Source organism: Anomaloglossus baeobatrachus (assembly GCF_048569485.1).
Source record: "Anomaloglossus baeobatrachus isolate aAnoBae1 chromosome 5 unlocalized genomic scaffold, aAnoBae1.hap1 SUPER_5_unloc_3, whole genome shotgun sequence".
In the NCBI taxonomy this organism is placed as follows: Eukaryota; Metazoa; Chordata; class Amphibia; order Anura; family Aromobatidae; genus Anomaloglossus; species Anomaloglossus baeobatrachus.
Window position 1 is genome coordinate 1574101 of NW_027441806.1, and position 12718 is coordinate 1586818.

General features: G+C 43.9%; 1 protein-coding gene across 1 annotated transcript in view; it reads left to right on the forward strand.

Moving 5' to 3' along the window:
* The window catches only part of LOC142259188 (uncharacterized), a 184596-nt gene that overhangs the window by 11376 nt on the left and 160502 nt on the right, over positions 1-12718 (forward strand). The window contains 5 exon segments of the mRNA XM_075331688.1: positions 21-2109; positions 2111-2139; positions 9747-9893; positions 9957-10147; positions 10865-11452. Of these exon segments, the coding sequence (XP_075187803.1) occupies positions 21-2109; positions 2111-2139; positions 9747-9893; positions 9957-10147; positions 10865-11452 (3044 nt within the window).

Consider the following 12718-nt stretch of genomic DNA (forward strand, 5'->3'; position numbering starts at 1 on the left):
AACATTTTGTTTATTTTTAGCAGATGACTGTATTGGGAGTTCAGATGGAAATCTATCATCTTCAGAATTTAAAACAGAAGATCAAAGTATCACACATGATACATATGAAGAGCATGCTATTGCCCCAAATATACCTCCAGTCCTTCCTCGGAAAGCTTCATCATCAGATCTTTTCAAGCAAGTCCAAAATTCCGATTTATCACAGAATTGTAAGCAAAATAAAAGTTACAGAAGGGATGTGGAACATGAAACGGCTCCTACAAGGGTGAAACCATTTTCATGTTCAAAATGTGGGAAATGTTTTACCAGGAAATCACATCTTAATATCCATCAAAAAACTCACACAGGGAAGAAGCCATTTTCATGCTCAGAATGTGGAAAAGGTTTTACTCAGAGAATAACCCTTGCTAACCATCAAAAATATCACACAGGGGAGAAGCCATTTTCATGTTCAGAATGTGGGAAATGTTTTACTCAGAAATCAAATCTTGTTATGCATAAGAACAATCACACAGGGGCGAAGATATTTTTATGCTTGGAATGTGGTAAATGCTTTACTAGTAAATCAAGTCTTGTTGACCATGGAAAACTTCACACAGGGGAGAAACCATTTTCATGTTCAGAGTGTGGGAAATGTTTTATTCAGAAATCAGATATTGTTAGGCATCAAAGATGTCACACAGGGGAGAAGCCATTTTCATGTTTAGAATGTGGGAAATGTTTTATTGAGAAATCAAATCTTGTTGTGCATCAAAGATGTCACAGTGGGGAGAAGCCATTTTCATGTTCAGAATGTGGGAAATGTTTTATTCGGAAATCAAATCTTGTTAGGCATAAGAAAAATCACACAGGGGCAAAGAAATTTTTATGCTTGGAATGTGGAAAATGTTTTACTAGTAAATCAAGTCTTGTTGAACATGGAAAACTTCACACAGGGGAGAAGCCATTTTCATGTTCAGAGTGTGGGAAATGTTTTATTCGGAAATCAGATCTTGTTAGGCATCAAAGATGTCACACTGGGGAGAAGCCATTTTCATGTTTAGAATGTGGGAAATGTTTTATTCAAAAATCAAAACTTGTTCAGCATCAAAAATCTCACACCGGGGAGAAGCCATTTTCATGTTCAGAATGTGGGAAATGTTTTATTCAAAAATCAGATCTTGTTAGGCATCAAAGATGTCACACCGGGGAGAAGCCATTTTCATGTTTAGAATGTGAGAAATGTTTTATCCAGAAATCAAAACTTGTTCAGCATCAAAGATCTCACACCGGGGAGAAGCCATTTTCATGTTCAGAATGTGGGAAACGTTTTAATTGGAAATCAGAACTTGTTGTGCATCAAAGATGTCACAGTGGGGAGAAGCCATTTTCATGTTCAGACTGTGGGAAATGTTTTTTTCGGAAATCAATTCTTGTTCAGCATCAAAGATCTCACACCGGGGAGAAGCCATTTTCATGTTCAGAATGTGGGAAATGTTTTATTCAAAAATCAGATCTTGTTGTACATCAAAGATGTCACAGTGGGGAGAAGCCATTTTCATGTTCAGAATGTGGGAAATGTTTTATTCAGAAATCAAATCTTGTTCAGCATCAAAGATCTCACACCGGGGAGAAGCCATTTTCATGTTCAGAATGTGGGAAATGTTTTACTAGGAAATCAGAACTTGTTGTGCATCAAAGATCTCACACCGGGGAGAAGCCATTTTCATGTTCAGAATGTGGGAAATGTTTTATTCGGAAATCAAATCTTGTTAGGCATAAGAAAAATCACACAGGGGCAAAGAAATTTTTATGCTTGGAATGTGGTAAATGTTTTACTAGTAAATCAAGTCTTGTTGACCATGGAAAACTTCACACAGGGGAGAAGCCATTTTCATGTTCAGAGTGTGGGAAATGTTTTATTCAAAAATCAAAACTTGTTCAGCATCAAAAATCTCACACTGGGGAGAAGCCATTTTCATGTTCAGAATGTGGGAAATGTTTTACTAGGAAATCAGAACTTGTTGTGCATCAAAGATCTCACACCGGGGAGAAGCCATTTTCATGTTCAGAATGTGGGAAATGTTTTACTAGGAAATCAGGTCTTGTTTACCATAAAAAAAATCACACAAAATAAATAATTTTTATGTTCTGAATGTGGTAAATGTAATTTTCATAAATCACATCTTGTTAAACATGTGAAGAAGCCACACAGGGAAGGAACCTTTTTCATGTTGTGAATAATTGAAATGTATAACTGGTAAATCAAGTCTTGCCCACATCAGAAAACCAACAGAGCGGAGCAGCCAATATTGGTTTCAGAATTTGCCAAATGTTTTTATCATTAATCAGGTCCTGTTGTCAGATGAGTCACACGGGAGAAGCCACCATGATGTATCATAATTCAAAGGGTTTTATCCTAAAATCGGCTGCAATTCCTTAAGAATTTGTGAGGAAAAGAACCATTTTCTTTCTTTTTAGAAATTATTGTATTTTTTGAACCATAAGACACACCTAGGTTTTAAAGGAGGAATATAGTGAAAAAATTAACGCAAAAAATGTGGTCATCAAGCACTGTTATGGGTAGGATCTGCTGCTGACACTGTTACAGGGATAAAATCCCCCAATTCTGTACTAATGTCCCCCATACTGGGCCCTTCCAGGTATATGTGTCTCCCATACTCGTATATAGGTCTTTCATCTTGGTATATATGTTGCCCATCTTTATCCCATCCTGGAATATATGATCCCCATCTTGGTATATATGGCTCTTGTCCTAGTATATATGTCCCTGTAGGGGCGTGGCCTGAACCTCATGTAGGGAGGAAGCAGCACGGGAGAGCTCCTGCCTGGATCCGATAAAAAATCCTGATTACTGGCCCTGTTGACGGCCATAACTGACCTGGACAGCTGCAATATCCCTGTTATGGTTGCTGCGAGCACTGGAGACTATGTCCAGATTTCTTGCTACTGCACATGTGTGAGCGCTGGAGACTAAGTCCAGATTTCTTGCTACTGCACATGTGCGAGCGCCGGAGACTAAGTCCTATCTTGGAGCCATTGCACATGTGCGGGTGACATCATCGCTGACACGAGGTCACATGTCTCTGACACCTTCTATGCCGATTGGTCACTGGTCATGTGCTTGTGATGCCTTGCTCGGTGATAGGCCAGCATGACGTCACTCCTGTCGTTCTGGCAGCGGATTGGCTCTGGTGTCCTCCATCTTGGATGAGGCACAGAGTCTATATAAGACCCTGACACACGCCGCATGGCGCTCAGTCCTCTTGGTTCATGCATAAGAGTAGACTCTCTGTGCGCGTTCCTCTAGGCATTCCTCTGTCTATGCTAGGTGAGCGCTACCGGCAGGGTAGCGTTCTTATACCTTACAGCTTCGGCTGCTGTCCGTATCCTTGCCTCTTAGGGGAGCGGACATAGGCAGGTGCCTGAGGCACATGGTCTGGCTGGGCCTTGTGGTTCGACTCGTAGGTGGACGTTGCCGCTAGGGTAACTTTCCTTATACTGCGTCTGGCAGTTGTTCGTATCCTCGCACACTAGGGGAGCGAACAGAGGTAGGAGCTTTGTGCGGCTTACGCTGCTGTTCGTCTCTTTTGCACCACTAGAAGAGCGGACCTAGGTAGGTGCCATTTCGCACACATTTCCTTTGTCTCTGTGATTATTAACAGAGATCATTCCACACACCCTCCAAGTAAGGGAGGAATTGCTTTACTTATTATATCTTTCTGTGAGTTAACAGAGGTATTGCACTCTTCCATAGTCTGCAGCAGAGTCTTTGCACGGTGGACCCTGACTGTCTGATACTCCTTTAGGTTATTATCAGACAGCCCCCCGTAACAATCCCCCTGGGCATCTGGGAAACAGAGGATCCTCGCATTATGCCGATTCGTGTCAGCAAGAAAGATAAGGAAGCATTGGAGCGTGTCCCTGCAGCAGCCAGGATGGCGCCGGCCAAAACCACGTTGTCCTGTAGTGGAGCAGCGAGAGCCACGAGCAGGCTGGAGCGTTATGCTAGGGTGCCTCTTGCTAATGATCTGTCCTCCGGTGCAAAGTCTGAGGAAAGCGCTGATCACACCTTGGAGCTGGAAGATCGTGCACCCAGGGAGGGGGCCGTGAGTAACTTGAACTCTGTGTGCTTAGCAGCCCAGCAAATGCAGACGCCAGGGCCTGTAATAGAGGGTGGGGGAGGGGGAGATGTGGAACAACCAGAGACTGTCCCCGCTGAACCCACACTAAGAGAAATCCTGGCAGCAGTTAACACTTGCAATACCACACTGTCCACTCTAAGTAATCAAATGGGAACTGTCACCTTGAATATAGCCTGTATCAAACATGAGCTGCAGGGGGTGACTGCCAGAGTGGGAGAGCTGGAGGAACTTGTGAGTGCAGCAGAGGATAAATTGCCACCAATGACACGGGAGCTGGGAAAAGCTGCGCAAAATATCACAACACTGCTGAACAAGGTGGACGACTTAGAGAACCGTTGCCGTAGCAGTAATCTGTGCCTGGTGGGATTCCAATGACTCACTGGGTTTTTTTGAAAAATGGCTAATGGACACCTTTGGCAAAGATGTTCTATCCCCATTCTTTACTATTGAGAGAGCGCACAAGGTCCCTACTCGTGCCCCCCAGCCAGGAGCACCCCCACGTCCTATTTTGCTCAAACTTCTGCATTTTAAAGACAGGGATGCTATTCTGCGCAGATCCAGAGATATTAAGGAACTTGCTATTAATGGGAGGAAGATCTCTATTTTCCCTGATTTTTCCATGGAGGTACAACGTAAAAGGGCGCAATTTATTGAGATTAAGAAACGCCTGCTCGGCTTACAAGTGCCATATTCCATGATGTATCCTGCTAAAAGTAATGGGGATAATTGATTGCCACCAATGGTACCTCTGGATCAAGGTTAATTCTCAGCAAAGTTGAAAAGAGGAATTTAATACATAACCTTTAATAAAGTATTAGTTAAAACCTTGCTCAGTGATGCAACTATACAATTTGTGCAAACAAAAAACCCAATTCAAATCCGTCTGGACCAAATCACAATGAACTAATGCAGGAGCTAGCACACCGATTAGGAGTGATTACTGTCAATAATGTATAAGTATACTTCGGACAAGCTCCATAGGTTCAAATATTCAAAAGGTATCCAAGGTTTACAGATGCTCCTAATTAATTGATATGATCTGATTGCTAGGCCAAAGAAACCTATACCCGTTAATGTGCTAGTTCAACCAATATGCTCCAGTGGGAACAAAAAATGATAGTACTCTCCCAGACTTATATTAATGCTGCATGATGGTACATTGTTAGTATCATACAAGAGTACCCTCTCATAGTTATATAAAAATGCATTACATTAGAATTGTTATTTAATTCAATCTGACCCTATTTAAGCTGGCCCTTTCATAGCTTCAACAGCCTCCCAGTTGAAGCTATGACAGGGCCAGCTTAAATAGAGTCAGATTGGTACTGCCCTAGTAAGGGTTGGAGTCTATGGGTTTTTTGAGGGTATATAGAGTCCACCTAGGGAGAGATCGTATGCCCAGTTGTGGACAGCTTTCCGACCCTATGGGAATATTGACCCCCTCCAACGACTGACCCGGATCCATAAATGGTTGAGACCAACCCTTTTTTTCAAGTTATCATTTGTGTAAATGCACACTGATATGATTTTGTTGATCTGTATGCATAATTATTGGGCATAAAGAACGTTAGTTCAGCCATTTTGAGATTACTTTGGATAAACCCACAGTACACCACTGTTTGGATTCGTGCCTTATTGGTAATATCTCAGTCTCCTAGAATAATATTTGTAAAACACCTAGGTTGTCTTTTACAATGAAATAACAATTCTAATGTAATGCATTTTTATATAACTATGAGAGGGTACTCTTGTATGATACTAACAATGTACCATCATGCAGCATTAATATAAGTCTGGGAGAGTACTATTATTTTTTGTTACCACTGGAGCATATTGGTTGAACTAGCACATTAACGGGTATAGGTTTCTTTGGCCTAGGAATCGGATCATATCAATTAATTAGGAGTATCTGTAAACCTCGGATACCTTTTGAATATTTGAACCTATGGAGCGTGTCCAAAGTATACTTATACATTATTGACAGTAATCACTCCTAATCGGTGTGCTAGCTCCTGCATTAGTTCATTGTGATTTGGTCCAGATGGACTTGAATTGGGTTTTCTGTTTGTCTGCACAAATTTTATAGTTGCATCACTGAGCAACGTTTTAACTAATACTTTATTAAAGGTTATGTATTAAATTCCTCTTTTCGACTTTGCTGATAATTAATGATGTATCCTGCTAGACTGCGAATTGCGGTGAATGGAGAAACTCACCTTTTTGATACAGCAGGAGTGGCGCTGTCTTGCCTGGATATTAATGAGAGGTCCATGAGGAGGAAGAATACTTGAAGATCACCCTTTCTACCGCCAGGTGCTGCTGTTTCTTATTGTCTGAGACGCTATGCTGGTATAATTACTACTGATCATTTCATTTTGGATCCAGGGCGGGAGATGACCGGTTCACTGTGGACACTCGTTACGGGAACAAGCTGTGGACCCATCTCCCTGCAAGGACTCTGGGCGAGTTTTTTAGCCCTGATTCTCTCTCTCTGAGAGAAATTTGCAAGTTACACTTGTTTTTGAGGGCGGGGGTGCTGTACATTGGTGTGCAGGGCTCTATTTCCCTCCTTGTTTTTTTCATTTATTGTTGTATTTTGCAATTAATATGGGGGATGTGACGTACTTCAGTCATGTCGCTCAAGCCAATGCTAACAGGAATTGGTGGAGATTGCCTCTCTCCCCCAGGAAAGGAGTATGTTTCCGATTTATTAATTTTTAACCTGATCTTATGGCTACATCACTTAATATTGTAGCGTGGAATGTTAGGGGCCTCGGGGATGCGAATAAGAGGTGTGCTATATTTACTCATTTGCAAAAGTTTTTCCCAGCTATTCTATGTTTATCTGAGACCCACATGGTGAGAGATAATGTTCATTGGCTGAGAAAGGGATGGATCACACATGAATATCATTCCACATACTCGACCCATGCACGGGGTGTCAGTGTGTTGGTGCACAAATCGATCCCGTTCTCATGTACCAAATCAGTGGTTGACCCTGGGGGCAGATTTGTTTGTTTACTTTGCACGCTGTATGGTATACAATTTATTTTGGTTGCGGTATACATCCCTCCACCGTACTCAGTCGAAGCATTAAGAAGAATCTTGTCTGTTTTAGACTCCTTCCCCCCTGCGCCGACTCTTCTGTTAGGGGATTTTAACACATATTTACATCCTTATCTAGATAAGCTACATTCAGGGGAACATATCAGAGGATGCTGCCCCAACTTCATTTGCTAGAATGCTGACAGAGTTGGGTTTGGTAGACCTTTGGCGTGTCCAAAACCCCACATCCAAACAGTTTTCCTGCTACTCTAGGTCCCACCACACTATGTCACGGATTGACCTGGCTATTAGGAACATACTTAGGCCACCGTTTGTACATATGAGGTCATATCTACCTAGAAGCGTATGTGATCACTCACCACTCCATGTTACTCTTTCATGGGGAAACCCCCTCACCTTGTCTAGGCCTATCTAGAAACTTAACCCCTTCTGGATTCAGCTCATAGGGGGATCTTTACATGATACTATTTTAAAATATTTTCAATTTAATGAGTGCTCTGCACCATCACATATAGTCTGTGACTCTATAAAAGCCGTGGTGAGGGGCATCTATATTAGAGAAATATGCATACGTAAAAACCAAAACAGAAGCTACACCCAAAGTCTGATTCAGGAAGTATCTGTTGCGGAGGCTGCGGTGGTGCTCAACCCGACAGAGCAAACAAAAAACACTCTAGAAAAGGCACAAACGTCACTGAAAGAAAATTTCATGTTGGCGGCAGCAAATCAATGTTACTTCCTCAAACAGAAATATTTCATAGAGGGAGTAGGGCACTTACTAGCCACGGTCATTAGGGAACAGGAGGGATCTTCATATATAAATAGGCTGAAGACGGAGTCGGGTGACCTTGTAACAGAGAGTGAGGATATAGTGAGGGAGATAAAGAGGTATTATATGTGACTATACACATCAGACTGTGACCTCACGGAGACTGAGATACAGCAATATTTGGATGCTCTCTCTCTTTCTCTCCCCCCACACTAGCCGATGAAGAAAGGGATTTTTTGGATCGAGATATCCCGTTGGAAGAATTGGAGGAAGCACTTGGCCAGACACAAAACGAAAAAGCTCCGGGAACGGATGGCCTGCCTGGTGAGTTTTATAAAACCTATGCACCCTTACTGCTACCTAAAGTACTTAAGGTATTTGAAGAGGCTGAAAGGCAGAGGGTCCTCCCTCCCTCTATGAGGGAAGCTTTAATAGTCTTAATATTAAAACCCGGAAAAGATCCAGAGATCCTGGATTCGTACCGCCCAATCTCTCTACTACCAACAGATGTTAAATTAGTGGCCAAGGTGCTCACCAATAGGATGTCCCGAGTCATCTCATCTATTATACAGAATGATCAAACAGGATTTATTCCATGTAGAGCCACATCTATGAATCTCAGGAAATTATACTTAGGGATTCAACATAGTTCTGAGAAGCCAGGGGAAAGGGCAATTTTGTCCTTGGACGCCGCTAAGGCAATCAATAGCTTGGAGTGGGGGTATCTGTGGGCGGTACTTCGGAAAATGGGTTTTGGACACAGATTTATAAATTGGGTGAAGTTGCTATATGAGTCACCGGTGGCGAAGGTTAGGGCTAATGGCAGGGTCTCTGAGTCCTGCTTTCGCCCTTGCTATTTGCTACTGCAGTGGAGCCATTGGCAGTTGCAATACGGAAGTCCAGGGAGATAACGGGATTTAGGTGTGGAACCGTGGAGCAGAAGATATCATTATATGTGGACGACCTACTTTTATATTTAGACAGGGTACATTCCTCGATTTTGCCGATAATGGATATTATTCAAGAATTTGGGCGGAAGTCTGGCCTTCGGATTAATTGGTCCAAATCGGCTTTAATGCTGTTAGACCCTCTCCCGGTGGATTTCTCGGATTTGCAAATACCGGTTCCTGTAGTCCGAGAGTTTAAGTATCTGGGAGTAACTGTTAGCCCAATTCCGAAGGATTTCCAGGCCCTAAATCTGGAACCCCTGTTGCAGCGGTTCAGAGCAAAGGTACATACCTGGTGCCGCTTGCCGCTATCAAATATCGGTAGATCTAACTTAATCAAAATCGTAATAATGCCACAATTACTATATTTTATACAGAATTCTCCAGTGGGGATACGTAGGGAATTTTTTGCAAAAATTAATACATTATTCCGGGAACTTCTCTGGAAGAAAAAACAGGCTAGGATTTGATTGGAAGCGCTACAGCGGGGAAAGGAGGAGGGAGGATTGGCGGTACCAAACCCATAAATAATAAATATATATAAAAATCTACGCCAGAGATCTGCATCCCTAGTCTCCCACACATCCGCTGAGGGGTCCTCCTCTGGAGCATCGGAGAGTGTGTCTTCTGCCGCCGAAACTGTCGGAGCCAGGGTTAAGCAAAGAAATCGCCAGCCCGGATTATATGGAAAGACCAAGAAAACCGACAAGAAGTTGCAGGTAATAAATTTATCAGCACGCACTCTTTCCGATGCTCAGGTGGAGGTACTGTCACGAGGTTTGACCTTTTCCCCCTCCAACTCATTCCATCTCTTTACAGCTTTGAAAGATGTCAATTTGTTTGCTCGCAAACTAATTTTAAAAAAACTCTTTCATAAGCGGGACCATACTCCAGCGAGTCAAGTGGAAAGAGACGCTATTCAAAATTTGGAAGATCTCCTCCAGGAGCAAGAATATACTTCTGCAGGTACGTTTCCTCAGTCTCTCATGCCAAGGTCCACGAGGTTCCCCCCCTTGTCTTTGAGTCCAGCCGTTGAAATTTTCACAAGATTGGTCAGCGAGGATTTTAGACGGATCCCCACTAAACGTAGGGGTGACAACTTGACACACAGTCAGCGGACGGCCCTCATGGAACTACAGAACTATGAGGATATAGTCATCAAGCCTGCAGACAAGGGGGGGAACATTGTGGTTCTTTCCCATGAGAAGTATGAACGTGAGGTTTTAAGGCAGTTACGTGATAGAGGAACGTACAGCAGACTCCCGAGCAGCCCCTTGGCTGGATTTTCCAGGGACCTCGCTGCGATTCTGACACGGGCTTATGAGGAGGGAATTATTACTAAAAAAATGTTGGAAGGTCTAAGTAATAAATACCCTAAAACGCCCACATTTTACGTCCTACCTAAGATCCATAAAGATGCTGTCAACCCGCCTGGGCGTCCCATCGTGTCCGGCATAGAGGGTTTGTGTGAACCTATATGTCGATTCATAGACTATTATTTAAAACCTATAGTAGAGACACTACCCTCTTATGTCCGTGACACGACGGACGTCCTGGGGCGCATTGACGGCATCTTTATGGAGGACGACATGCTGATTGTTACGGCGGACGTCGAGGGTCTGTACACCTGTATAGCCCACGAGGATGGGCTCAGGGCGGTGCGCTTCTTTCTTGAAGTGTCCGGTCGGGGTGGCGCTATGGGCGATTTGATCTTAGAGTTGCTCGGTTTCGCCCTGTCACACAATTATTTTGTTTTCAAAGATATTTTCTATTTACAGCGGCGCGGCACTGCCATGGGCGCGGCCTGTGCGCCTTCATATGCCGGCCTCTTCCTGGGGTACTGGGAGAGGCTGGTATTTGGTGATGGGGGCGTGGAGGCTGTCGCCCATGTGCAGTGTTGGCTTAGAAATATAGACGACATTCTTTTTGTGTGGCAGGGCCCAGCCGAGCAACTTGATCGATTTATACGGCAACTCAATTCCAACAAATTTAATATTAAATTAACCCATAAAAGTAGCAACCACGAGATTGACTTCTTGGATATTAAGATCCAAATTGACAATCAGAGGTCAGTCCAGACGGACGTATACCGCAAAGATACGTCCGTCAACGCATTGCTACACGCCACATCCGCCCATAATCCACCTGTTATACGCGCCATCCCGACGGGGCAATTTTTGAGGATGAGGCGCATCTGCTCTTCAGATGCCTCCTTTGAGGCACAGGCAGCAGACCTTCGAGACCGCTTCCTTGATAGAGGATACAGCAAGAGGAGTGTAGAACGAGGCTACAACAGGGCTAAAAGAACTCCTCGGATACAACTATTAAAATATGCCCCAAAAGATCCCAATAGGTCAGACTCCGCAGTGAGGTTCATTGGAACGTTCAGCCAGGAATGGACCACTATGCGTGACATCATGAAGAAACACTGGGCCGTGCTGCTCACAGATCCGGTCCTGGCGGAGACACTTTCTAAAAATCCCTTGATGACCCCAATGAGGGCTAAAAACCTAAAAGACCATCTGGTAAGGAGCCATTATGTTCCTCCCAAATCGAACTTTTTTGGTTCAAGAAATCCATTATGTGGTTGCTATCCTTGCGGCCACTGTGCAGCATGTAGTAATATTATCCGCAGTACATCCTTCTCCTTCTCGGACGGCCGAAACTCATTCACCATCAAGCAGTACATCACGTGTAGTACCACACACGTGGTGTATTTTGCGACATGCACATGCCCTCTGACCTATGTTGGCCTCACCTCAAGGGAGTTGCGCATCAGGGTCAGAGAGCATGTGAGGGACATCTCTGCGGCCGCCTCAGCAACGGATATTACTCTTTTGAAGACTCTACCCAGGCATTTCAGGTTACACCACTCCTGTGACCCCTCTCAGTTAAAAGTAAGGGGCATTGACGCCATAGATGGGGGTATCAGGGGTGGTAACCTGAAAAAACGCCTGGCCCAGTGCGAGGCAAAGTGGATCTCGGTTTTGGATACATTGGTCCCCAAGGGACTAAATGAGTCAATTAGTTACTCATCCTTCCTTTAGAATGGAGGGATTCAGTAACCCTGGGTTTCCTTTTTGGACTACTCCCGAACGAACAATATTGCAACAAGATAGCATATGTAAATAGTCAATATTGGCAGTTTTTTACCTCTCTGTATAGATGTCATGTTCCCTTTCCTTTCATTTCCTGTTTTTATTTCTATGCACATATTCCTCTCTTTTTTTAAAAAAAACGTCTCTAATGGCCCATCAATAATATCGCCTGTTCTTGTTTTCAGGTTAAATAGTGACCCTTCTTTACAATTCATGGAGCGGTGTAGGAGGGAAGAACAAGAAGGAAATTTTTATCTTTATATATATACAGAAGCCTCCCATTTCACCTCTCCACTTGGATTCACGGACTTTTCCTGTATTGATTTCTTCTGCCGCCCTTGTAGCCATATGGTACACCTATCCCCGGCTGTGTTTGTGCGCGTGCGTGGTCCGTCTCGCCTTGCTCAGTGTCACTCTTGCCGTCTGTACGCCGCACGCATGCGCGGGAGCTATGGTGACGCGTCCCTGCTCCCGCGCATGCGCTGTTCAGGCGTGACGGCACAGTGACGCTCGGGCTCGGCGATAGTGGTCTGCGCATGCGCCGATACGTCACTTCCGGGGAATCCCGGCTCATATCGGCACGCATTTATAAACCGGCATTTGATGGGCATGCATTACAGCACCTTTTCCCCTGAAGAAGATAAAGAAAATCGTCATTGAAACGTGCGTTGGGCTGGTATGAGGATGCTCTGA